Source organism: Rhinolophus sinicus, chromosome 15 (assembly GCF_057876585.1).
Source record: "Rhinolophus sinicus isolate RSI-liver-muscle chromosome 15, RSI-T2T, whole genome shotgun sequence".
NCBI lineage: Eukaryota > Metazoa > Chordata > Mammalia > Chiroptera > Rhinolophidae > Rhinolophus > Rhinolophus sinicus.
This window is the reverse complement of record NC_142515.1, coordinates 73692154-73718502: the sequence shown is the minus strand read 5'-3', so window position 1 is coordinate 73718502 and position 26349 is coordinate 73692154. Positions and strand designations below refer to the sequence as shown.

The 26349-nt window shown below is 52.3% G+C and overlaps 1 protein-coding gene across 1 annotated transcript; it reads left to right on the top strand.

Annotated features, from left to right (window-relative positions):
• Positions 1-427: 427 nt before the first annotated feature.
• LMNB2 (lamin B2) lies at positions 428-22193 on the top strand. Its single transcript, XM_019743956.3, has 13 exons — positions 428-544; positions 1296-1690; positions 7781-7917; positions 11455-11611; positions 11849-11974; positions 16405-16575; positions 16669-16794; positions 16983-17203; positions 17335-17617; positions 17688-17795; positions 18578-18697; positions 18949-19062; positions 19759-22193. The coding sequence occupies exons 2-13, from the start codon at positions 1412-1414 to the stop codon at positions 19798-19800; spliced, it is 1884 nt and encodes a 627-aa protein (XP_019599515.2). The 5' UTR covers positions 428-544; positions 1296-1411; the 3' UTR covers positions 19801-22193.
• The last annotated feature ends 4156 nt before the right edge of the window (positions 22194-26349 follow it).

The window sequence follows — 26349 nt, the reverse complement described above, 5'->3', positions numbered from 1 at the left end:
AAAGTGACCCCATTTCACCCCCAAACTTCAATCATTTTTCTCCCCTTCTGCCCTGCCTCCTGTAATATCACTTATTCATGTTTTGATTTAAACACCCACGTTTTGCCCCTTGTCTTAATATTTTATATTCCTGCCAGTAGGAGGGAAAGAAAACAGTAGGAGATCCACAAACACAAGGTAACTTTCAAAAAGACAGCGTAGTCACAGTTTAGCCAGGGACTCCGTGCTGCCTGGATTCTAGGGATCAGCCCTCTGTTTCTGGTTAGAGGGGATTAGTGAGTGCGTATCAGGTGTCAGGATTGGTTAGCACCTTGGTGGCTTGGCTAGGGTTCCTGAGGGAGGTAGTTACAGCCAGTTCCCCAGGTGTGATGTGTGGGGAGGGGTTCTTTGGACAGAAAGAACACCTGGCAACTTCCAGGGGTACAGGAAGGAAGTAATTCTCAACTGGGGGAAATTTGTTCCTCTCCCCCCAGGTGACATGGGGCAACGTCTGGAGATATTTTTGATTGTCCAGACTGGAGGCGGTTAGTGCTACTGGAATCAGGTGAGGGGAGAGCAGGGATGCTACTCCATACCCTATAAGGAACAGGACGAACCCCCACTGCAGGGAGGGATGGGGCCCAAGCTTCCACGCTTTATCGATTGGCCTCTGGTGGGGATTTTACATAGTATGTGGCTTTTGTGTTTGGCTTCTTTCACCGAGCATGTTTTTAAACTGAGGTATAATTGACATATGATATTAGTTTCAGGTATGTGAGGCAATGATTTGCTATTTGTATATATTGTGACATGACCACCACCACGAGTCTAGTTAACAGCCACACATAGTTACAATTTTTTTTCTTGTGATGAGAATTTTAAGATCTACTGACTTAGCAACTTTCAAATATACAATAGAGTATTGTTAATTATAGTTGCCATGCCGTACATTGTATCCCCAGGACTTACTTGTCTTATAACTGGACCCCTTTCACCCATTTCTTGCCCCCCATCTGTTCTTTGTTTCTATGAGCTCATTTTTGGTTTTTTTTTTAAGATTTCACAAATAAGTGAAATCACTGAGCATGTTTTTAAGGGTCCTTCACCACTTTTAATTTTAATGAGACTCCAAAGAGATAGGTAGGTGATTCAGGTGGGTAAACTGAGGCACTGGAAAGAAACCCAGTTTCAAATCGTTGCCAAACTGGGATTTTGAAACCGGTGCTTTGGTTCTGGACCCCGCACCTTCTGCTAATGTTTAATGAATAGTAGCTAATGACCGAGGGAAAACTGAGCTGTAGTTCCCCCCCACGCAGGAAACTACAGCTCCCGGCGTGCCCCGCGCGCCGCGCCGCCGGACTACAAGTCCTAAGCTGCCCCGCGGCGGCAGCAGCGGGCAGCGAGCGCCATCTTGGTCGGAGGCTCGGATTGAATGAGCCCGCTGATCCGCGGCAGCTGTCCCGAGCCGCGCAGGCCCCGAGCCGTCGGTGCCGTCGCCTCCGCCGCCATGGCCACGCCGTTGCCCGGCCGCGCGGGCGGGCCCGCCACGCCGCTGTCGCCTACGCGCCTGTCGCGACTGCAGGAGAAGGAGGAGCTGCGCGAGCTCAATGACCGACTGGCGCATTACATCGACCGCGTCCGCGCGCTCGAGCTGGAGAACGACCGGCTCCTGCTCAAGATCTCCGAGAGGGAGGAGGTGACCACGCGCGAGGTGGGCGCGGGCCCCGGCCTCTGGGGGGGGGTTCCACCGACGGGTCCCCAGAAAGTCTGGGGGGTCCTCAGTGAGGGGTGCACGCTGGGGCAGGCCCCGCCCACCGAGGGCTCTCCAGGGGGTTTCGGGTATCCCCTGAGGAGTGCAGTCTGCGGTAGAACCGTCCTTTGAAGGGTCCTCAGGAGGCCTGGGGGGTCCTGAGTGAGGGGTGCACGCCGGGCCAAGCCCCACGCACCAAGGGATTCGAGGAAATCGGGGGGGCACTGTGAGGGGGTGTGAGTTAGGCGAGGTCCCGCCCCCAAGGGAGTTCTGGGGAGTCTCCGGGGTTGCGTTTGGTGGTTCGGGTGTCCGGGGAGAAAATTGGAGGCGGTTCTCTGGTCTCGGAGATTGGAGGCTCATGCCCTCTGAGGGTCCCTCAGGAGGGGCAGAGGGGCTCACTAAGGGGCTGTCCCTGGGAGAATCACGTGGTTTCAGTTCTCCGTGGAACTTTGCAGGTGTCCCCTGATGAGTCCTGGGGCGTTTGGGGACTGGGTTGGCGGTTGGGCAGTAGACCTGTCTTCATCCCGGGCCTGGGGTAGGGTGGGATCGGAGGAGAGGGGGTCTGATGCCTCGGGGGTCCCGAGGAAATTTGGGAGGCCCTTAATTGGCCTCGGACCCCCTTGGCTGATGGGTAGAAGCCTGGTAGGCCCTGTCCACCCCGCCTCCCCACCACCAGGAGATGTGAGGAGAGGAGACGCGAGGTCTTGGGGAAGGAGTCACGTGAGGCCCAGCTTCACTGCAGACTGAAGGCGAAGGGGCTGGGTAAGCCCCGCCCCCTAAGGGGTTGTGGGGGGGGGGGTCCGGGAGGACCTGGGTGAGGTATGTCGGGCTCTGGGGACTGTGGCTGCCAACTCAAACCCCTCCCCTCTTTTCTCCCTTCCGCTGGCCCCGCCCAACTCAAGGGGGTCCTTTGAAAAAGTGGGAAGTGCCCACCACGTGGTTCCTGGTGAGCCTGGTGGGAGGTGGGTCCGGGAGCCTGCACAGCTACTCAGAGCCTCGCCTTCCCCATCGGGAGAATGGGCCAAATGACGGACTTCTGGGAGAGAAGCAGATGGGAGGGTGGTCATTTCTGAGAACCACTTGCCCTCTGTGTGACTTTGGGCAAGTCACTTAACCATTTTGAGTCTGCGTTTTCTGTAAAGTAGAAATAATACGCACCTTTTAGGATTGTCTATGGGGCCACGATGAATTAGTGTTTGTTTTGTAAAATACAAGTAACCCCCTCCGCCCTCCCCCATAACACCGCACCTCTGTAACACAGTTTTGCTCTAACACAGCTGAAGAATTGGGGGAAACCCTCTTACAACACAGATCCTAGAACAGGGTTTCATTCTAAACACAGTTTGAGAATTAGAGAAATCCCCGAACAATATGGAGCATAATAAGAGCCCCCCCCACCCAGGCCGTTGTTCGCAGGTGGGTGCCTCACAGCAGCACGCCAACCTTTTGCTGCTCCCCACCTTGGGTCAGGGCAGCCCAGCTCCAGGGAGAGCCATTGTTCACAATCTTAGCTGTAGGGGGCACAGCTCACTGGCCCATGTGGGAATCCAACCAGAGACATCCGTGTTAGGAGCACGGAGCTCCAACCACCTGAGCCACCTGGCCGTCCCAATAAGAGCTTTTAAGAGCAAAAAAATATCTCATTCAAGATTAGGGAAATCCCTGAAGAACACAGAATGTAATAAAAGCTTAGTATTGATGACGAAAAAAACATTTAATACATATTAACATGTTATACTTTTGGTGAAAATCGCTTTAATAAAGATACTTCTCTTAATTATAAAAATATAATAGTATGGTTTTTGTTTAATTTTTGGAACCTAACCCCCTTTTTTGTTCTAGTTTTTTGTTTCATATAACACGGATTTACGTAACATGGCATTTTTTAGGACCCTAACAATTGTGTTTTACAGGGGTTACCTGTAAACGCCATAGAATACAGGACTGGTGTCCAGCAGAGGCACTCGTCTGGGTTCTGGGTTCTGTTGTCCCTGTTTAATAGTCACGGGGACAGGAAACAGCTCAGAAAGTGGGGCTTGGGTATTGGGGAAGGAAAACGATCCGGCGGTTGGGGGTGTTCTAGGTTGCTCCGGATTGAATTCAGACTTGGGGTCCAAACTCTGCCTTTAATCTGTGACCTTGGGCAGGTCACTCGGCCTTTTGAAGCCTGTTTTGTCACCTGTACATGGTGAATTGTCCCACCCTGAGCATTGCTGCCCGCCTCTGCAGTGCGAGGGTCCTCAGCGTGCCGGCCCGTTCCTGCCCGGCTGATACGCGCCACATGTTTGAGCTGGTTTCTTGTCTTTCCCCTGGTCTCAGTTTCCCCACCTCCAAATGGGGCAAGACTTGCACTGACCTGCTGTAGTGCTGGGCCTGGTGAGCATGGTGGAAGTGGCAAGGGAGGAGGGTACTGGCCCCACTGGATGGGCATGGTCACATTCAGGGGCCGGCCTAGGCAACTTGCCCCGCCCCCTACCTGTCTGGCTTTTGCTTATTTCTCTGTTACTAAGGGTTGTTGGAATGCAGCTAACACCTGGGAGCGAAGGGCTTTGGTGGGGTAAGCCTGCTGCACTGTGAGCTTCAGGGCTCAAAGGCTATGGGGGGCTCTAGGCAATGACAGGGCTAGGGAGGTTCAACTAGCTTGTTCTCCAGGAGCTTCCTACTACTTGAGGGATTGGGGTGATAATGCTTGTCTTTACTGCTGAGTGGAGGGGACCTGGAGCAGTGGGTATAGGTGGTCACTGAGGGCTGTCGGGAGGGAGTGACCTGGAAATGACAGTGGGGCCCGGGCAGGAAGTCAGTGAGTGACAGGATGAGGCCATTAGAGGTGAGCAGCCTCAGCTCAGGCTGGCCAGGCTGGCAGGGAGTGGGCTGTGAGTGCGTGGGAGGCCTGCAGGGAGCTAGGCAGTTGGCTGCACTAGGAGAGACGTGGACACGTCACACCGAGGAGTGTGCACATCACCTGGACACTCCCACCAGGTGACCCTGCCCTCCAGGGGACATCTGTGGGCGTCACGACTGGGGCTGCCCCTGGCATAAAGGACTGCTCTTTAACACCCCACGGTGCCCAGGATGGCCCCAAATACCATTAGTATCAGGGCTGAGAAGCCACTTAAGGAACACTTTGAAGATGCCATTTAAAATATTAGAAGCATCCCATATGTTTGTAATACAACCCGAGCAATTCAGATGCCCGAGGTAAAACGAAAGCTTCGTGTCCCTTGCCAGCAGCTGGGGCCGTCTTGCCCCTTTGTCTCTCTCCTTCACACTTGCTCACACACAAACCGAGCCCGCGTACTTTCCAGGCCTTTCCCATTGGATGTCAGTTGGTACCTCTTGGCTGGGTGGGCAGTACTTGGGTGGGCAGCACTGGGGTGAGTAGTCACCGCTGCTGTTACTGGAGGAGCTCTGGAAGCAGGGTGGTGGGGTGGCATGCTGTCCAGATCTGTGTTTGAGGAAGCTCTTGGGTGCTGGGAGACGGGAGGGGTGGAACAGCGAGGGGGGGAAGGTTCTCCAGGGAGCCTTCCCAACCGGGTGTTAAGTTCCTCCAGGCTTCAGTTTCTTTTCCCTTACCCGCACAGGTGTCTTGTTGCTGCTTGGGTTGGGGGTGGGAGGATGTTCCCCAAGAGGAACAGAGGAGGGACTGGGCTGGGCTCCTGGAGCTTAGGGGAGGGAGCCTGTGTCTGCCCATGGGAAGGCATGTTTGGCTTTACATGCAGAGCTGTTTCTCAACGGAGTGATTTTGTCCCCCGAGGGACATAGGCAACAAGGAAAAGGCCACCTGGGGTTGTCTGTCCCCATCCCAAGCCAACAGTACTCACACATTTGTCGGGATTCCTCAAGCTTGATGCAAGCAGTAAAAAACAAAAGGCCCAAGCTGTCCCTCTCCCAGGTGGTGCCCCAGGCTTCAGCAGTGACCACAGTGAGGGTCACAGGTGCAGGGAGCGCCTGTTAGTGGTCTGAAAGAGATCCGCTGTCTGCTCGTCCTCTACACAAGAATTTTCTAAATCATCCCAGTGCCATAGATTGGGGTCAGCAGACGTTTTCTGAAAAACGCCAGAGTCATTTTGAGCTCTGTGGGTGGGACGGTCTCATTCACAACTACTACTTGACTGGGCCTTTACAGTGGGAAAGCTGCCACAGATGGCATGTGGAGGAGCACGCCGGCCTGTGCCGGTAAAGCTTTGTGTATATGTGCTGAAGTGGGCATTCATGTAATCGCCTGCGTCACAAAATAGCTCTTTCCTTTTCTTTTCCTCAGTCATTTAAAAACTTAAAAACCATCCTGGGCTTGCAGGCTGGACAAAAACAGGCAGTGGGCTGGAGTTTCTGCCCTGGACATGAGTTTGCAGGCCTGGTTATAGGTAACTGCCTTATTAGCACACACACCGGAAATACCCCAAGAACATAAGTGCTTTAAACAAGACACTGAGATGGGCCAGGGTCCGGGAGAAGGGTAAGGGGGCACTTGCCTCAGGCTCATAATCTCATGGGAGGGCCAAAATCTCAGTAATGGGGATGAACTGTATGATATATTTTTAAACATTTAACCATGTTTTTAGGCCAGTTTAAGATTTACAGAAAAATGGCAAAGGCGGTACAGAGTTCCTGTGTACCCCAACCCAGTTTCCCGTTTACATCTTTAGTTAGTGTTTCTCAGGACTAACTTACCAGTATTGATACATCTTCCTTAACCAACACCCACATTTTGTTCACCTTTCCTTAGTTTTCCCCTGAGGTCCTAGGACCCCATCCAGGATCCCACATGACAGGTTTCTTGGGCCCCTCTGGGCTGTGATAGTTTCTGATACCTTCCTCATTTTTCATGTCCTGGGCAGTCACGAGGGCAGCAGGTCAGGATTTTGGTAAATGCCCCTCTATTGGGGTCTCGTGTTTTCTGATGGTTAGGCTGGGCTGATGGGATAAGTAACATTTTAATGAAATATTTTTAAAAATTAAAATGAATGCAACAAATCCACAGTGCACAAAAGATCAAAACCTAAAGTCCAGTATGAGAATTGCTGGTTCCCCTTTTGCCCTGTGGTCCAACCCGGCTCAGTTCTGATCTTGCCCTAGTTTCCTGTTGTGTTGGTCTAGCCCAAGATCCTCCTGTCCAGGGAAGGGAGGGCGTGAGAGAAGGGGCCCCAGCAGGCATGCCATCGGGGCAGGGGCAGGAGACCTTGTCTGTGTAGAACATCCCTGGGGCTCAGGAGAGTTCTGGAAGGTAAAATGACAGGAGACAGGGCAAAGACAGGCACGTGAACCCAGGTGCAACTATCTTTAGAGAGTGTAGCCAGCGGCTTTTTGTGAATTCAGAGCTTATTCCAGAAGGCAGTTCCCAGAGGACAGAAATGGAGAGGGCAGCCCAAGGTGACACCTTCGTGGGAGCGAGGGCCCTTGCTGTGTGTGGGTGGGGGCTGCCGGAGGTAGCCAGAGTACAGGAGGGAGAAGCTTGCTTTGTCTGCTCCCACCTCATGTGTCCTCTTGGAATTGCCTCCAGCAGACCTGCTCTGTCCTGTATCTTCTCAGGTCAGGTGAGGGCAGTTTATTGTTCTGTGCCTCGTTTTCCCATCTGTGAAATGGGGCCAGGAGTCCATATCTGACCTTACCTGTTTAACCAGCTGAGGGAACATCCGCCAGACTGTCTTCCACAGCGGCTGCACCAGCCACAGACGCAGGTTCCCATTTCTCCATGTCATCGCTAACACTTGTAACTGTCCATCTTTTTGACTCTAGCTAACCCAGTGGGGGTGTCTCACTGTCCTGGTTTGTGAACACATGTGCGTGGCCCTGTGCACTTTGACAGGGGGAGGGTGGGGGCAAGAAGGCCAAGAGGAAATATGAGTTATGCACCCAGCTGGTGGGTATGACCTGGCAGGAGACAAGTGACAGGACCAGGTCCGGCAGGCAGGGGTCGGCCAGGTTGGGCAGGACTGAGCTGGTTGGGAGGCCTCTGGGGTCAGTAGGCCTGTGTCCCGCAACAGGCCTGCCTGGACACACGCTGTCAGGGTTGGGGGGGGTTCCTTCACCTGGACCCTGCTGTCCTCTCAGGTGAGTGGCATCAAGACATTGTACGAGTCAGAGCTGGCTGACACCCGCAGACTGCTGGATGAGACTGCCCGAGAGCGCGCCCAGCTACAGATCGAAATAGGGAAACTGAAGGCTGAGGTGGAAGAGGCCAACAAAAGGTATGGGGTGCAGCTGGCATAATGTCCCAATTCCAGGGCCATGTGTGTGCAGGGCGGAATGGCTGCTGGGGGCAGTGGCTTGTCACCACCACCTTATCACCTCAACTCCCGTGGCAGGGACCACTCTGAGAACATCAGGATGGGGTCTGAGCGGGGTCCCCGCTCGGGCAGCACTGACCTTCTATCTGCCCCCAACCACCTTACTTCTCCCCACCCCAACAATAACTTGGCCTGAGGAGGGTTTTCAACCCAAGCAGCTCTCCTGAGACTGAATCTAGGGGAGCTGGGAGTGCTGGGACCACCTCCTCCTTCAGGCTATAGAGTTCAGCCTCCTCAAGGACCCACCACCTCCCTCCTCTGCCCTGGAATTGGGAGCCACTGGTGTGCCGACCCTCATTGCTTTGTCCTCTGTGCCTCCTCTCAGGGTCCCCACACTGGGAAACGTTGGGGCCAGCTTCTGCACGCCCCTGCCCTAACAGGCCAAGGCAGGGACAGGCAACCTTCAGGCTGGAGGCTTTTATTTGCAAAGCATGTTCTCTTGCCTGCTTATGAGTAAAGGGCTGTCATGCAGGAGACCCCGCTCGCTGCGCCATTTTGTCAGGCGGGGAGGCCTGCGGGGTCTCTGCTCCCGCTCCCCACACAAGAACGCAGGATATGGTGAGGCCAAAAAGGAACACCCACGGAGCCATAGGTAGGGGAGTCATACTGCTATGGTCGCACTGGAGGCTGGGCGCACTGGACGTGCGACCTGCTGTCTGTTTTTCTGCCAACCGACCGACGACTCTCCTCCGCTCTCCTCCGTAGTCGCAGCAGTTATAGTAGCGGCCAATCGGCCAACCGGCCACAGCCGAGCCAGCACCCCTCCACTTGAGGCCAAGAGCCTGTAAACTACTTTCTGGGGCTCTGCCCCCACAAGGGCTCTGGAAATTTGGAGAGCAAGGTGGTGCTGGAGGTGATAGCAGAAGTAATAAAGTAATTTAAATACAGAAGTAATAAAGTAAGTTATAAAGTTATTTAAATACAATTTAAAGTAATAAAGGGGATACCATGAATAACACCAGTTCAGGTGTGATCCCCTTTCATCCTCACAGTGACCCCAGCAGGCCCAATTGTCATCGCCATTTACAGAGGGGGAAACTGAGGCACAGGGCTGGGGACTGGTCCCTTAGCTCGGCCGTGACCCAGGCCTGGACCCTGGTTCCTGAGGCCCTCTCGTCCCAGCAGCCAACAGCCACCTTCACGCTAGCAGCATTTTCTTCTTTTTTTTTTTTTTTTATTAATAGGCATTTTAATTAATAGTATTTATGTTTGTGGTGCAAGGTTATAAGCAGATTTAGGTTTACAGGAAAATGAGTGGACAGTTTAGTTTCGGAAATCCGCCTGGTTAATGAGTGTGTTACATTGTTATGGTGGGATGAGCCGCAATCATAACGTGGTTGTGAAGTTCAGGGTTGACCTGGCCCGGCTACTCATGGAAGAAGAAGTTACGTTTTTTCTGCTTGTCAGTCATAGATGCTCACTGTGGAGAAAGCGGGAAAGGCAAGATGATTTAAAGAGAAAAATAAAGGTCTCCGTGAGCTGCCAGCCCCACCCCAACGGATTGCTGGCAGACCTGGTGCGTTTCTTGTCCGCCTTTTAAACTAAAGTGGATACAGTTAGATGCCGATGACGCTCTTTGACGTAGCGAGCCTCTTAGGCAGCTTGCTGACTCATCCATGTCCTCTGACCTGATGTCCTGGCTGCTGCCATGTTCCAGCATCTCGGAGTCTGTCACCAGTGGCTCCTGTGGCTTGGTTAGGCTGGTCCCATTGTTCTGTGACCTGTTTGGGTGGCAACTGTGCCCTCAGACCAGTCATTTTCCTTGGCCTCTAAGTGAGACTGGCCTCCTTCTGGGCGTGGTGGGGTCTGCAGACATTTAAAACAGGAGGACAACAAAGAGTGTTGAATGCAGTGGTCCTGGAGGGAGGGACTGTAAACATCTGGGCTGGTGACTTAATTGTTAAGGCCCTTGCTCTAGAAAGGAGGCTTGCTGGACTCACTGGGCCCCGAGGCACCCATTCCAGTCTCCCGCCTTGAGCAATTACAGATCTGCAGGTACTTCTTGGCGGCCTGACTTCCTGTTTCAGGTCTGCGAGCCCCTCCAGGACTGCAAGTGGGTGAGCTGTCACCCCAAATTTGAATTTCCCGACAGGTCACATCCAGTGCTTTTCTTTTCCTGACAAATTTATCACTAAATCCCCATGATGACAGAATCGCAGGTGGCGCTGTAGAGGACCCAACAAATTAAGACAGGTGCGTAAGCCAGTGAGTGCCCCTGCGTTCTGGACCATTCCATGTAGTTCTGCAGAACCTAAAGTTGTTTAGAAATTTTCCTCATATCCTGATCTCTCTGCTCTGTCACCCTGGCCTTGTTGGTGGTCTTGAACCTGCAGGGCACAGCTCACCCACTTTGCAGTTCTGGACATACTGGGCCTGGCTCATTCCCAGGGTCCCCTCCTGCAGGGCCTGTTCCACTTAAAGGTGTAGCCTTCACCTGGCACAAGCCTTGTCCCCATCCCCCGACTCATCTGTTCTTACTGCAGATTAGCAGGCAGCATATTCACTGTCATCTCTGTCTCGTGAGGACAGGGCTGTTTCCAGATGTATCTGGCACAAGGATGGCATTCTCCAGGCTGAAGTCACTGGTCTTGATGCCACCCGACCTCATGCGAGCTGAGGCAGTGCCGTGTCCCCAGTGGTTTTCACCCAGGGTGGCTGCCCCCAGGGGACACTGGGTGATGTCTAGGGACATTTGTGGTTGTCATGACTGGGGGTGCTCCTGATATCTGTGGGTGGGGCCAGGGTGCTGCTGAACCTCCACAGTGCCCAGGACAACCCCCATAGAGAGCAACCCGGCCCCGGTGTCAGCAGTGCCGAGGGGGAGCCTGGATATTGCCACAGTTGCTGGGTATGGTCCAGTCAGTTCCATGGAGGGCGAGGTGGGTAAGCTTTCAACCCCGAGAAGATTTAGAATTACATTCAGAAATGTCTAAGAGCATAACGTTCACACTATTAAGAGTTATTTGTTAAAGAATCTATTTGGCATCTTAAATGCTCGATATTAGAGATAACGGTCTGTTAGACTACGGAGACCCTCTTAACATAGCTTAAGTTTACAAAGGAGGTCAGCTTCTCAGAGACCAGGGTTTTAGTTTATAACTTTAATAAATTATACATTAATTTTAAAAAAATCAGAGTTCTCCCCTAAATGATCTTTCCATGTCCAAAAACCTCAGGAAGGGACATGAGCACCCATGCCTTGAGGGTTTTTTGAGTGCTTGTATCTGTCAGTTAACAGAGTCCCGATGGTATGGGGCAGGTTTGAAGAAGGGTCACCTTTTGTGCCGATAGGTGAGGCTCCCTTACCTGAGAGCCAGGGTGGCTCAGGCCCGCCCTGAGCAAAAGGGCCCACTGCTCAGAGGCCCAAGTGAGCTTGTTGGCCCTTCCTGTGTGCACAGCTGCTTACCCCTCCTGGCTGTTGCTGCCCTTGACTTTTAGCTCCAAGAAGAGGGAGGGCGAGCTCACAGTGGCCCAGGGCCGTGTGAAGGACCTGGAGTCCCTGTTCCACCGGAGTGAGGCAGAGCTGGCTGCTGCCCTCAGTGACAAGCACAGCCTTGAGAGCGACGTGGCTGAGCTTCGGGCCCAGCTGGCCAAGGTAAGCCCTGGGCAGCCCCCACTCTGGAGACGGGAGGCCTCAAGCTGGTGTGCATGTGCGGGTGGCTGACGGATGTCGTGTAGGTGTGAGCGGCCTGGGGCTCAGGTGCCAGTGGCCTGCAGACCCCTAACCCAGTTGACACCCACATTGGAGTTTGTGTATTTAAGGGGCTCCCCCAGGCACGAAGAGCCATGTGGTGAAGCAGAGAGTCACCTCAGCTTGTCCTGCATTTCCCAGGCAGAGGATGGTCACTCAGTGGCCAAAAAACAGCTAGAGAAGGAGACGCTGATGCGCGTGGACCTGGAGAACCGCTGCCAGAGCCTGCAGGAGGAGCTGGACTTCCGCAAGAGTGTCTTCGAGGAGGTGGGTCTCAGGGTGCTGTGGGCACGTGTCTGTCCCGTCTTCCCAGCACCACTCATGAAGAGCCTGTCTTTCTTTACCCTGTTGTACATCCTCACCTCCTTTGTCAAAGACTAATTGACCATATGAGCATGGGCTTATCTGGGCTCTACTTGGTTCCACTGATCTGTGTGTTTTCATGCCAGCACCATACTGCTGATGGCTGTAGCCCTGTAGTACTTTCTTAGCAGGGTGCATGATACCTCTCACTTTGTCCTCCTAATTTCTTTGGCTATGTGGTGTCTTTTGCGGTTCCATAGAAACGTTGGGATTAGTGGTTCTGGTTCTGTGTGTGCGCATGCACGTGCGCCCAAGGTGGTTCACACCAGAAGAGTTGAGGAAACCAAGCCCTTTGCGATGGCCTCTCTCTGGCCAGCATTCTAAGTCTTGTAAGTGACCTGCAGGTGTCTCCACCCTCTTCCGTATCACACATGGACCCCGAGCACGGTTGAACCAACTGGATGTGCAGAAAGTAGTAGTTAAACAGAACTCAATATTGAAACCAACCAAGGAAATGAATATCTATGTGGCCTTCCTTCCTTCCTTCCTTCCTTCCTTCCTTCCTTCCTTCCTTCCTTCCTTCCTTCCTTTCTTTCTTTCTTTCTTTCTTTCTTTCTTTCTTTCTTTCTTTCTTCTTTTATCTAGGTGATAAAACCACATCTAAAAATGAGTGTGCTAAAATGATCACTTTATGAATAATATATAGTGCAGTGCTAATCTGTTACTTATATTAATTCCTTACAGGTATGTGATTTACAATTTATTTTCCAATTCCCCCACTCTGTCCCCTTGGGCATCCATCAGCTTGTTCTCTGCACCACAGGGTCTGTTTCTGTTTTGTTTATTCATTTGTTTTGTTTTTAGATTCCACATGTAAGTGAAATTATATGGTATTTGTCTTTCTCAGTCTGACTTATTACACTCATCATAATACCTTCTAAGTCCATCCATGTTGTCGCAAGATTTCATTCAAATGGCAAGATTTCATTCTTTTTTTAATGGCCAAGTAATATTCCACTGTATATATGCCACATTGTCTTTATCTGCTGATGGGCACTTAGGTTGCTTCCATATCATGGCTATTGTAAATAATGCTGCGGTGAACATAGGGCTGCATATGTCTTCAGATGAATACCTAGAAGTGGGATTGCTGGGTCATAAGGTAGTTCTATTTTTAATTTTTTGAGGAACCTCCATATTTTCCACACCGGCTGCACCAATTTACATTTCCACCAACAGTATACAAGGGTTCCCTTTTCTCCACATCCTCACCAACACTAGTTACTTATTGATAATAGCCATTCTAGCAGGTGTGAGGTGGTACCTCATTGTGGTTTCCAGTTGCATTTCCCTGAGAGCTAGTGGTGGTAAGCGTCTTTTCATGTATCTGTTGGCCATCTGGGTGTCTTCCTTAGAAAAGTGTCTGCTCAGGTCCTCTGCCCAATTTTTAATTGGATTTTGTTGTTGAGTTGTGTGAGTTCTTTATATATTTTGGATATTAGCCCCTTATCAGAAATATCGTTTGCACATGTCTTCTCCCATTCATCTGGTTGCCTTTTGTTTTGTTGATCGTTTCTTTGGCTGTTCAGAAGCTCTCTAGTTTGACATAGTCCCGTTCATTAATTTTTTCTTTTCTCTTGCTTTTGGAGTTAAGTTCACAAAAACCCATCTGAGATCAAGGTCTGTAAATTTAGTGCCTATGTTTTATTCTCTGTTCTATCGTTTCAGGTCTTATATTTAAGTCTTTAATCCATTTTGAGTTAATTTTTGTCTATAGCATCAGATGGCGGTCTAGTCTCACTCTTTTGCATGTGGCCGTCCAGTTTTCCCAGCACCACTTATTGAAGAGACTGTCCTTTCTCCATGGAATGTTCTGAGCTCCTTTGTTGAAAATTAATTGCCCATGTTGAGTGTGTTTATTGCTGGGGTCTCAGTTCTGTCCTCTTGGTCTGTGTCTGTTTTTCTGCTAGTACCATGTTTTGACTATTGTGGCTTTATCGTATAGTTTGAAGTCAGGGAGTGTGGTACCCTTGGTTATTCATGGTACCTGATGGCTTGTTTCTCTGCCTGTGGATTTGAGGCAGTGAACTCCGGTTTAGATGCTGTTTAGCTCTTAGCAAATCATCAGGCTGATAAGTAGACGTCTTTCTTCTCCTTTCCAGCAGGTGGTGCTATAGCGCAAGTTTGTTTTCTCACCTGCATGGGGCACCTCCCGGATCTGGGGGGGTGGTGTTGCCTCGGTCATGGAAAGCGTCCAGTATTCCCCGAGGTGGTGGGCGTCCCCTCTGTATCTGGGTTGTTGGATCTCAGAGCCCCACCCCTGTGGTGCAATGTGGCGGTCGGTGAAGCTCCTGGCGCCTCCTCTTTGAAACCAGTGGCTGCCAGCACGCTGTGCTGTCCAAGGCGGTTCGCGAGTCTGCTCTTTGCCGCCTGGCTGGTAAGGGCGGCCTCGAGTCCACGGCTCCCACCCGGGTGTGCCGCGTCTCTGCCCGTCACCACTTAGGTCGGAATGTGGCTTGTGCCCCTTCCGCCCCCGGCTGCTATGCGAGGGTTGCAGCCCCAATCCTGCACCCGCTGCCAACGCGTCAGCGGGCCGGGAGCACTGGCTGCATCTGTGCCCGGTCTGCCCTTCCCGCCTCTGCTGCTCATTCCATTCAATCACCTTCACATGTCCCCATGCTGGGATCTCAGACACGTTTGTGTGCTGAGCAGGGTCCTTGGTTGAGTTACAGTTGTCAGACTTGTAACTTTAAGGGGAGCGAGGGAGGGGTCTTCTCACTCCAGGGTGGGGCTGATGTCTCTTTTCTGTCTCTTAACACAGACACTTATCAACTAAGTTTATGGCCCACCTAGATAATCCAGAATGATCTCATCTTGCGACCACATCTGCAAAAGTCCCTTTTTCCAAATAAGGTCCAGGTTCTGGGGATTAGGACACAGACATACTTTATGGGGCCACCATTAAGCCTATTTTACTCCCTCCCTGTCAAAGGATGGGTGCGGCCCATGCACTTCCCTCCCCTGACCTCCTAACCCTTGGGCCTCTGCCCCTGGGCTTGGCCAGGCCTGGCTGCCAGAGACCGAGGTCCCTACAAGTAGAGCAGTGGTCCTGTGCCCTCTGGGAGGGGGCCGACATGAGGACCCTCCCACTTCATCATCACCCAGCCCACTGTGCTGTCATGGCCCAGAATGGAACCCTGGGGCCTGACTGGTTTATGTGGTCACTGCCCTGCAGAGCTGCTGCTGGGAGGACAGCCATGCAGCCGAAGAATGGTCTGTGGCTCCAACCAGGCCCCATGACAACCAGGGCCACCAGGGGAGCTCGGGAGGTAGCCAGGAGGGCAGCTGAGGGGGGGCCAGTCAAGGCACCCCTATATGTCAGGGGACCCATGAAGAGACCCACACAAGGAAACAGGAAGGCACCCAGGAAGGACTCTTGGAGGGGGTCCCCAGGGTGGGCTGTGACGAGCTCTTGGAGGGAGGCCATGAAGAGGACCATGATGAGAGCCTGGAGGGCCGTGGTGAAGGTGGGTGTGTTGTCGTGGCTCCCACGGACAGCGGCGTCAGTTCCCTGTGAGCAGGACTGGCTTCCTTGAGGAGCATTTCTGTTGTTCTTAGGGACCGATGACACAGTAACAGTGACTGATTTCTGAGGTGGCATGAGTGTGAGAGTGGAGCCTTCTCCCCTAAAGTCCCCAGCTTGCTGCGTGCCTGGGCAGCTGCACTCATGGGACATGTGATGTGGGTGTCCGTCAGCCACAGTGGGGGTTTATTCAGCTTGTCACTGTCTCGTTCCACAGCTGTCCTGATAGCCAGGTCTCTATCTCAGGCTCTGGGCACCTGGGATGGGCCCAGTCAGGAATTCTTTTCTTATATAACAGATTTATTGAAACATTCCCATACCTTAAAGCTTTCAAAGTGTGTGATTTACAGTGGTTTTAGTACATTCACAGAGTTGAGCAACCATCACCTCTAATTCCAGAACATTCCATCACCCAAAATAAGCCCAGTCCCCATTAGCAGACAACCGCGAACCCACGTCCTGTCTGTGGATGTGCCTGTTCTGGACATTTCCCATAAGTGGAATCACACACTGTGAAGCCTGTGTGTCCAGCTTTTCTCATGAGCGCCGTGTGTTCAAGGTCCGTCCACGTTGTGGCGAGTGTCAGCGCCTCCTTTTCACGGCCGAGTAATATTCCAGAGTGTGGATGGGACACATTATGTTTGTCTGTCACCTGCTGACAGACACTTGGGCTGTGTTCTCTGGTGACTGTGAAATGTGAACAAGTAACCAGGGCTACCCCCAGAGGTCACTGTTGGCACCCTTGCTCGCACCTGGCACTTGGGTCGAGGGTACTGGTGACCAGGATGGGATCACCGTGCTCTGTCCCCAGGAGGTGCGGGAGACGCGGCGGCGGCACGAGCGGCGTCTGGTAGAGGTGGACAGCAGCCGGCAGCAGGAGTACGACTTCAAGATGGCACAGGCACTGGAGGAGCTGCGCAGCCAGCATGACGAGCAAGTGCGTCTGTACCGCCTGGAGCTGGAGCAGACCTACCAGGCCAAGGTGCGGTGGAGGAGGGCAGTGGGTGGGCAGGCAGCAGGGGGGTGGCGGCCCCTCTGCCCCACACCTGGCCCCTCACTCGCCCTGTCCCCTCAGCTGGACAGCGCCAAGCTGAGCTGTGAGCAGAACGACAAGGCCGCCAGCGCCGCCCGTGAGGAGCTGAAGGAGGCGCGCGTGCGGGTGGAGTCCCTCAGCTACCAGCTGTCTGGCCTGCAGAAGCAGGTGACGCATGGAGGCCCCTTCCTGCCCCACGATCCCTGCAGGTCCTTCCTTCTGCCCCTGGGTAGTACATGCAGCCTTGGAGGTCAGGAGCCGGCCATGCCCTCTACTGTCCTTTCTGTGCCCTGAGTGGGGCTGGCCCGCTGTTGAACCCTATCTCCCCCTGACCTGGACCTCGGACCCCTCCCCAGGCAAATGCAGCCGAGGATCGGATCCACGAGCTGGAGGAGGCTATGGCTGGGGAGCGCGACAAGTTCCGGAAGATGCTGGACGCCAAGGAGCTGGAGATGACAGAGATGCGGGATGTGATGCAGCAGCAGCTGGCCGAGTATCAGGAGCTGCTGGATGTCAAGCTGGCCCTGGACATGGAGATCAGTGCCTACCGCAAGCTGCTGGAGGGCGAAGAGGAGAGGTGGGGGTCTGGGGGAGGGGGCGGGGCCAGGAGAGACTGGGCGGGGGAGGGGAGGAGGAAGGGATGGACCTGGGGCAGGTCAGGAGTGGCTGTCCTGGCTCTCACTGCCAGTCACCCCATGTCCCTCCCAGGTTGAAGCTGTCCCCCAGCCCGTCGTCGCGGGTAACCATCTCGAGGGCCACTTCGAGCAGCAGCAGCAGCAGCAGTATGGCCACTGCAGGGCGCTCAGGCCGCAGCAAGCGGAGGCGGCTGGAGGCTGAGGAGCCGCCAGGCACAGGCTCCAGCAGCATCGGCGCATGTGGTGGCAGTGGCAGCTTCCACCGGGCCCAGCAGACCTCGGCCTCGGGCAGCATCAGCATCGAGGAGGTCGACCTGGAGGGCAGGTTTGTGCAGCTGAAGAACAGCTCCGACAAGGTGAGGGGCCAGGCGCTGGGGTTGTGGGCTGGGTCTTCCAGAATTGTGTCAGACGGTGTCCCATTTCCAGGACCAGTCTCTGGGGAACTGGAAGGTCAAGAGGCAGGTCCTGGAAGGGGAGGAGATTGCCTACAAGTTCACGCCCAAGTATGTGCTGCGTGCTGGCCAGACCGTCACGGTAGGTGGTTGCAGAAGGGCTGGTGGACTGATAGGCAGTGGGACGGAGGTCACAGTGGCAGCCACACAGGCGACAGGATGTGAGAAGCAGGACACGGCTTGGGGCTGGGTGGTGGCTGAGCTCCTGGCTCTGGGAACAGCTGCCTGCTGTCACACATCATCGGTGCCAGCATTGCCCCATTGCACCCTCCCTGGAACCCTTTGGAGGCCTGGGTGACATGGCAGGTCCCATAGTAGAGGCAGTCTGGGTCCAGGCTGTCTGGGCCGGCAGGCATTGGTAAGAGATGGAACAGTCATGGGCGTGGGCCCTGGAGCTGACGGGCTTCAGAGTCCAGCTGGCCTGTTTGCCAAAATGACTATCTTTGGCTACTGTGGACCTCAGTCTCTTCTTTCATACCCTGGTGACCATCGTCCCTGGGCAGGACCCAGTAGGGCTGGAAGGATTAAATTCCTGGGGCAGGGGTGGCCGGATGGCTCAGTTGGTAAGAGCCCGAGCTCTGAACAAGGTTGTCGGTTCAATTCCCGCGTGGGATGGTGGGCTGTGCCCCCTGCAACTAAAGATTGAAAATGGTGACTGAACTTGGAGCTGAGCTCTGCCCTCCACAACTAGATTGAGGGAGAACGACTTGGAGCTGATAGGCCCTGGAGAAATACACTGTTCCCCAATATTCCCCAATAAATTTCCTGGGGCAATGAAGGGGGATTGTGATGGAAGACCAGCTGCTGGCATATATCACCAGGACTAGAGCCAGCATTGATGAGGAGGTCCTCCTGTGTCCCCAGGTGTGGGCAGCTGGTGCGGGGGTGGCCCCCAGTCCCCCCTCGACGCTCGTGTGGAAGAGCCAGAACAGCTGGAGCACAGGCGAGAGCTTCCGGACTGTCCTGGTCAACGCCACTGGGGAGGTGGGTGCCTGGGGCTTGGGTGTGGGGTTCCTCTGCCGCAGTCCTGAGGTCTCCTTTGTCCAGCCCACCCCACCCCAACCCACAGGCTGGTGCAGGAGCTCTGAGCTGGAACATAGGCCGGCAGAGCCCATGAGTGGTCCCTGGATGGCGCTCTGTAGCTTGGTGACACCTGCAAGAGCATGCTGACTGCCACCACTATGGGCTGGGCCCCCACCTGGGGGTTGAGTGGCCATGGCTCTTGTCTCACACAGGAAGTGGCGGTCAGAACAGTGAAGCAGTCCTCAGTGGCACGGGAGGCTGAGAATGGGGAGGAGGGAGAAGAAGAGGGAGCCGAGTTTGGTGAGGAGGACCTTTTCCATCAGCAGGTAGGGATCCCAGGGACACACTGGGGCGTGGACATGCATTCACGCACACCCCTTAGCCCTGCTGGCTGGACCCCCAAAGCCATGCTCACGTGGGTTGCCACAGCTCTGGGCAGAGCTGCCTTTGGCCTCTCCTTGGTACCGCCCACCCGTTGGCCCTGTCTCCACTGGGCTCCACAACCCAGAGACGGCCGTGGGTAGCTCTCCTTGCCTCTGAGTCTTAACCTGTGTGGACCTTGGGATAGTGGCCCGGAGCGCCAAAAGTGGGGTGTTAAAAGCTGATTGCCTCTTGAAGTGGCACCAGCATAGCCCTGGGGATCTCAGAGAATGTTCTCTGGTAGCATGATTCCTTGTCTGAGACTAGTAACTTAAATGGTTTTTAGGGAGAAGATTGAGAGCCCAGGACCACACTGTATTAGATGTTATGAGACCTGTGGTGCATGAGACATAAAATTGTGATGTGTAGCTCAGAACAGAGTTAAGGGAGACATAGACAGGTCTACAACAGGGACAGTTGAGGCTGTCGCCACTGGCTCTGTCATCTGGTGGAGGATTGGTCTTCCTGAGGTGGCTCAGGCACTGGGCCTGGTCCAGGCCTCCCTGGCAAGGGGTGGGGGCCGCCAGCTACCTGCCTAGCGAGGGGGGCACACGCCTGCCTCCTCGACCTACCTAACTGCTGCCATCCTTTCTTCCTCCCAGGGGGACCCCAGGACCACCTCACGAGGCTGCCGTGTGATGTGAACAGAATATGCCTCATCACACATCTTTCTTTACCCAGAGCCACTGAAAACTATTTTTATATCATTGGCTTTCTTTAGTCCTTGATACATTTCTAGAGAATTTTTAAGCAAACTATCAGAATGTGGGGGTGGGTTTCCATGGGCTCCTCTTCCCCCTTCACCACTATCCAGACTTTTTTCGGTGACAGTTCCCATTGGTTGGATTTGAGGCCCAGGAACTGAATGGCTGATGGGTTTGGGCTTGGAGGCTGGAGGGCCTGCCTCCATCGCAGACCAGGGCTGACCCACGGGCCTGGAGGTGGGCACAGGAACTGTGCCGGGATTCAATAGCTATTTGTGTTACTAAGCTTTTAAAAAACAAATTCAGAATCCAGGTTCCTGCCTGGCAGTGGCAGGGGCGTCCCCTGTGGAGTTTGGCAGCTCAGTCAACTGGAAACCAGAAGGCAGTGTCGGGGTGCTTGGAAGTTGCAGGTTCCCAACTCCTGCTCTGATGGCGTCAGGTGGCAGATGGGGCTTGTCAGCCTATGTGAATCGGGGCACCATGGGGGGGCTTTTGTTCCCTTTCTGGATGCCTGACCCTTGTGCTTCTGGAGCAAGACCAACAGGACAGGCGAGAAGGAAACCTGGGGATAGGGACACTTCCCGATCAAAGATTTGTCACCAGTGAGGGGTCAAGTGTGACAAGCTCAGCAGCAAACGCCTTGGATCTCAGAACAGTGTCCACGTGGAACAACCACTTCCTGCCCTCCTGTTGAAGATACTGGCTTCAGGGTGAAGCAGTGGACCGCCGCGTCTGTGCCCAGGGCTGAGTGCCACCTCCCGCCGGCTCATGTATATTCTTATGCGTATATATCGCTAACCTTGCTTCTGTCTGTACCGCTCTTGCTGAAATGATGTTACTCAGACAGGCCACCACCAGCTCACCCCTTTAGGGTGGCTCACCATTACACAGGCCAGCTCTGGCTGCCCAGCGACCCCCTCTGCGTTAGCCTGCCGTTTATACCCCCCACCTACTACACAGAAGTTATTTTTTTAATGGATATTTATTTTTTTACATTGGTCAGTACTCAGATTGCTGATCCTGCTTCAGGGGCTTGGGCCAGGGTCATGGGGATAGTCCCGGGGCGGGGGGCTGTTTCGGTGAGCTCTGAGCCCCAGACAGCAAACTCCTTCCAGAAGCACAGCTCAAGTCTTACAGATGCAGCGCTGAGCCGTGGTGGCGTGCTGCCTGGGCGGCCGGGAGCAGCATGCCTGCCCTGTCCTGGGCGCACCCTCAGGCCTGGCTTTCCTTAGGAATTGCTTATGGCCAGGAGAGTGCTAGCTGACTACCCATGAGCTGTTTCGTCTCGAGTCCGCCCGCAGCCTTTGCCTATGGGTCTTTACAGATCTGAGATCTTCCTGTGGCCTGGCCACCCTATGTTCCCAGCCATTGAAGGAGGTGGGGCATCAGAATAACTTAATGGAAAGTTCTGGTGGGCCCTGGAGAGCTTGCCTGCCTTGGCAATGGAGCACCCTGTACCCCATGTGTGATCTTTCCCAGGAGTGCTTCCAGGGCCCCTGAGGCTGAGGGCTGTCCCCGTCCCCACCCCCATAGCAGGAACCATGTGACACTGAGTGGCTGGCCAGGGTGAGGTGCAGCCATAGAAGAGGGTCGTAGTGGACCCCAGACGTGGGGCACTGACATCCTGACACTAGGAATCGGGGGGATCAGAGTTCTGTTCTGGAATTTTGGTCTGATTTGCTGGAACAGTCTGCCCAGCTGAGCTTGTGGACAGGAAGAGAGGAAAAGGGTGTGGGCAGCGATGGGTATTCTTGGCAGTTTGGGGGAGAGGCAGCTGGACTGGGTGGCCAGTTGGCCACTGGAAGTTGGTTGGTGGCACTCATGGATAATCATTTGGAAACGGAGCAGAATCCAGTGTGACATTGCTGGCTATGGCCTGGGAAACAGTGTACGTGTACTTAAGCTTAGCCCTAAGCCACTCCTCTGTCCGAGCCCAGCACCCCTCCTAGAAAAGAGCTGGACTGGCCGCTGGGAGGGGGGGTGACTTGACGCCCTCCCACTGAGTCTGGAGCCAGGGATGGGTGCCTACCTAGAAAACAGTAGCTCGGCTCTTAGCCAAGGTTGATGCAGAGACCCAGCAGTTCTGCCCACGTTGGCACAGCCAAGCAGCTGATACTCCTCCAGGCAGCACATCACGCCGGCCCCAGCACACGTGCACACTGGGCAGTGGCATCAGCTTGCAGAACCACGGCTGGACTACCTGGCAGGCGGGTGGTGGCGACTTTAAGGTGCGTGCCCAACGTGTGGTCTTTTCTTCCTCCCATTATTTGTAATACACGTTTTCTGATTGGAAACTTTTTTGTACAACACTCCAATAAACATTTTGCTTTTAAGTTCTGCCTGAGTTCACTGACGCAGGGCTGCTGGAGTCCATTTGCTAAAATGCCAATGACCTCCCCAAATGAGCAACTGGAGGGGCTGGGGCTGCTGCCCTCACTGCTCCTGGGAGCAAGGTCAGTACACGCATACACAGAACACAGTCTGCAGGACAAGCGAGGGACTGAACAGCTGACAGCAAACGAGACGAACAGAAGGCTGGGGCTGTTCATCGGCCCCACCTCCACAGGGCAGCAGGCTCTACCAGGGGCTCTGGTAGAAGTAAGTGGTAGAAGTGCGTTCCCGGCCCAACAAAGGGAGCAAGCGATGTCACAGGGCACTGCCTCCCCCTGGCAGCTCTGCAAGCGCCTGACTGGCTCCCACCCGTACTCATTCCACACAGGGCATTTCTGCATCAGGCCACTTTTTCAAGCCTGGGAGAGAGCTATTTTGTTTAATTCCTATATACAAAGTGAAAATGAAAAGGCAAAATCTCTCAAATGAAGGAAAAAGAAAAATCACCAGAAAAAAATACCGAAGGAAAAGGAGGTAAGTAATTTGCCTGATAAATAATGCAAATAAATGGTCCTAAGGAGGCTCACTAAATTTTAATGGAATAGAGGACCTTAGGGAGAACTTCAACAAAAAGTATAAGAACCATGCAGACTTGAATACAATAACTGAAATGAAAAACATTACAAGGAACCAGCTTTTTCCACATCCTGTTGGTTCAACCGTGCTCGGGGTCCATGTGTGACACGGAAGAGGGTGGAGATACCTGCAGGTCACTTACAAGACTTAGAATGCTGGCCAGAGAGAGGCCATCGCAAAGGGCTTGGTTTCCTCAACTCTTCTGGTGTGAACCACCTTGGGCGCACGTGCATGCGCACACACAGAACCAGAACCACTAATCCCAACATTTCTATGGAACCGCAAAAGACACCACATAGCCAAAGAAATTAGGAGGACAAAGTGAGAGGTATCATGCACCCTGCTAAGAAAGTACTACAGGGCTACAGCCATCAGCAGTATGGTGCTGGCATGAAAACACACAGATCAGTGGAACCAAGTAGAGCCCAGATAAGCCCATGCTCATATGGTCAATTAGTCTTTGACAAAGGAGGTGAGGATGTACAACAGGGTAAAGAAAGACAGGCTCTTCATGAGTGGTGCTGGGAAGACGGGACAGACATGGGCAAAAGAATGAAACTACCGCTTTCTTACACCATACATAAAAATAAACTCAAAATGGATGAAAGCCTTTAGTGTGAGGCCTGAAACCCTGAAACTAGAGGTAAACAGACAGTAACCTCTGACATCCGTCTTAGCAATGCAGTGGTGCCTCGCTTTTCTAACGTAATCCATTCTGGGAGTCCATTCAAGTTCTAAAACGTTCAAAAAACTGAGGCATGTTTTCCCCATAGAAAGTAATGCAAAATGGATTAATCCATCCCAGACCTTTAAAATCAACCTTTAAAACTGCAAATTTAGCATACATTTTACTATCTAATGATACCATAAATCCATAAAATTTACAGCATTCGTAAACCTAAATGTTCGTCAATGGACACATTAAAAAACCGAGGTACTACTGTATCTTTTTGGATATATCTCCTCGGACAAGAGAAACAACAGCAAAAACAAATGGGACTACATTAAAATAAAGTTTTGCACAACAAAGGAAACCACCAAAACGAAAATACAACCTACCAATTGGGAGAAGATAATCAATGATAACATCTATTGAGGGGTTAACATCCAAACTATATAAACTCATGCAACTTAACACCCCCCAAAAAATCCAATTAAAAAATGAGCAGAGGACCTGACTAGACATGGGTACACAGATGGCCGATAGGCACATGAAAAGGTGGTCAATGTCACTAACCATCAGAGAAATGCAAATAAAAACCACAATCTCACCTCCTGTCAGAATGGTATCGTCAATAAATCAACAAATAAGTGTTGGCGAGGATGTGGAGAAAAGGGAACCCTCGTGCACTGCTGGTGGGATTGCAGATTGGTGCAGACACTATGGAAAACAGTATGGAGGTTCCTCAAAAAATTAAAAATAGAACTACCTTATGACCCAGCAATTCCTATCCTGGGTATTCATCCAAAGAAAGCAACAGTAATTTGAAAAAGATATCTGCACCCCTATGTTCATGGAAGCATTATTTATAATGGCTAAGATATGGAAACAACCTAAGTGTCCGTGGTTAGACAAATGGATAAAGCTGTGGTACATACATACAATGGAATATTACTCGGCCACAAAAAGGGAAATCTTGCCATTTGTGACAACGTGGATGGACCTAGAGGGCATTCTGCTAAGTGAAGTAAGTCAGACTGAGAAAGACAAATGCTGTATGATCTCATATGTGAAATCTAAAATAAAAAAAAGCAAATTAATAACTAAAACAGAAACATACCCTTAAATGCAAAGAACAAGCTGCTGATTGCCAAAAGAGAGGGAATAAAAAAGAAAAATAATCTTTCCCTTTCACTATCATTCTGCTTTCATAGACAAAGGGGGACAAAGTCAGTTTCTCTACCACTTCTGCACATGCTCATCATCTGATGCAGTTTATTATAGTGTCTGGGCTGAGGTAAGCGCTCTGAAGTATCCACTGAATTGAATTTCTTGTTTCCAGAATATTCCTGGTATTCTGCAATAAGCCTGTTTTCCAGGAAGCCGTGCCTCTGGTTGAAATATGTCTGTGGGTCAATGATTGAGAAGTGAAGACCAGCTGCGAATGAAGTCAGCTTGTTCGTAATTGTCAGATAACAGTTTGATGTTTTCTATCAAATTAAAATGTAGTGGGGGTGGCCAGTTGGCTCAGTTAGAGCGCAGTGCTCATAACATTGAGCTCGCTGGTTCGATTCCCACATGGGCCAGTGAGCTGCGCCCTCCACAACTAGATTGAAAACGACTTGGAGCTGATGGGTCCTGGGAAAACACACTGTTCCCCAATATTCCCCAATAAAAAATAAAATATAGTGAATAGGATCAGATGTCATGGCTCCCATGTCCTCTCCAGGACCCACTGAAGTGTGGGGGTATGAGTACCATCGGGTGGATAACATCTGGAAAAAGATTTTCCTCTCTGCCCCACAAAAGACAACCCATCATATAGTACATTTGAACTCCAATAATGCAATTTACAGAATTTGAGACTGCAAAATGTTATCCGTACTAATAGATATTTGAAATGTTAGGCTTATTCTAACATCACTTAAAATGCATTTCAATTTTTTAAAAACACTGGCATGAGGTAGAAGGTAAGGAACTGACAAAGGGAAGATACCTGTATTGGATAGAGCCTTCAGCCAGCAGTGACCTCTGTTGAGACACTGCTCCTGTATCAGGAGATTTTCTTATACTTGAAACTGCCTCTCTTCAGTTGAAGGTATTGGGGAGAGGATAATAAGCATTCTCATATGTTCATAAAGATCGTGTACAACAGTTTCAGCCATCAATTGTTACCACATTGCTCTGTATCACCTCAATTGAAATACAGGTCATTTCCACTTAGAAAATTGGTCCGATATCCATAGAGAGGTTTCAAACCCTTCCAGCATGAGAAGCAAGATAGAAGGAACATAACGTACTTTCCATGAACCAGCAGCACTTCGTCCGACCAGGACACACAAGTGTGTCTTCACTGATGAGTCAGAAACAAGGGCACATGGACACAGGTCCAAAACAGCTCCTTGTTCAGGGTGAACATGAACCTAGGATTTCTCCTTAATAACTGGCTGTTTCCCCACTGGGTTGTGGGGAAAATACCACAATGTCAATTTCAATGGGGCGGGGAACACTGTGCTGAATAGGACTGTTTCCTGCCCTGCTGGCAGGAAAACGGGGCGTTCCACAGCAGTCAGGGGTGAGGCACGTGCTGCCGATTTAAGGCATTTAAGATACAGGTCGTGATGCCATTAGGGACGGCTAGAGACAAAGTCAGTGGTAGGAGGTGGCCAGGTTCCACTGCGGGAGAGCATGTACTGGGATCAATGGAGAGGGTGGGTTTCAGTTGACACAAGGGAGAGCTGGGCCCCCTTTTGTAGCCTAACCCAGTAAGTCTCAGAAGGAGGGGGTTTGGTGAAATCGAGAGTAAAGTCAGGGCCGGTTTCCCATTTACAGGGTTAAAACCAGAAAAATTAGGTCGTCCT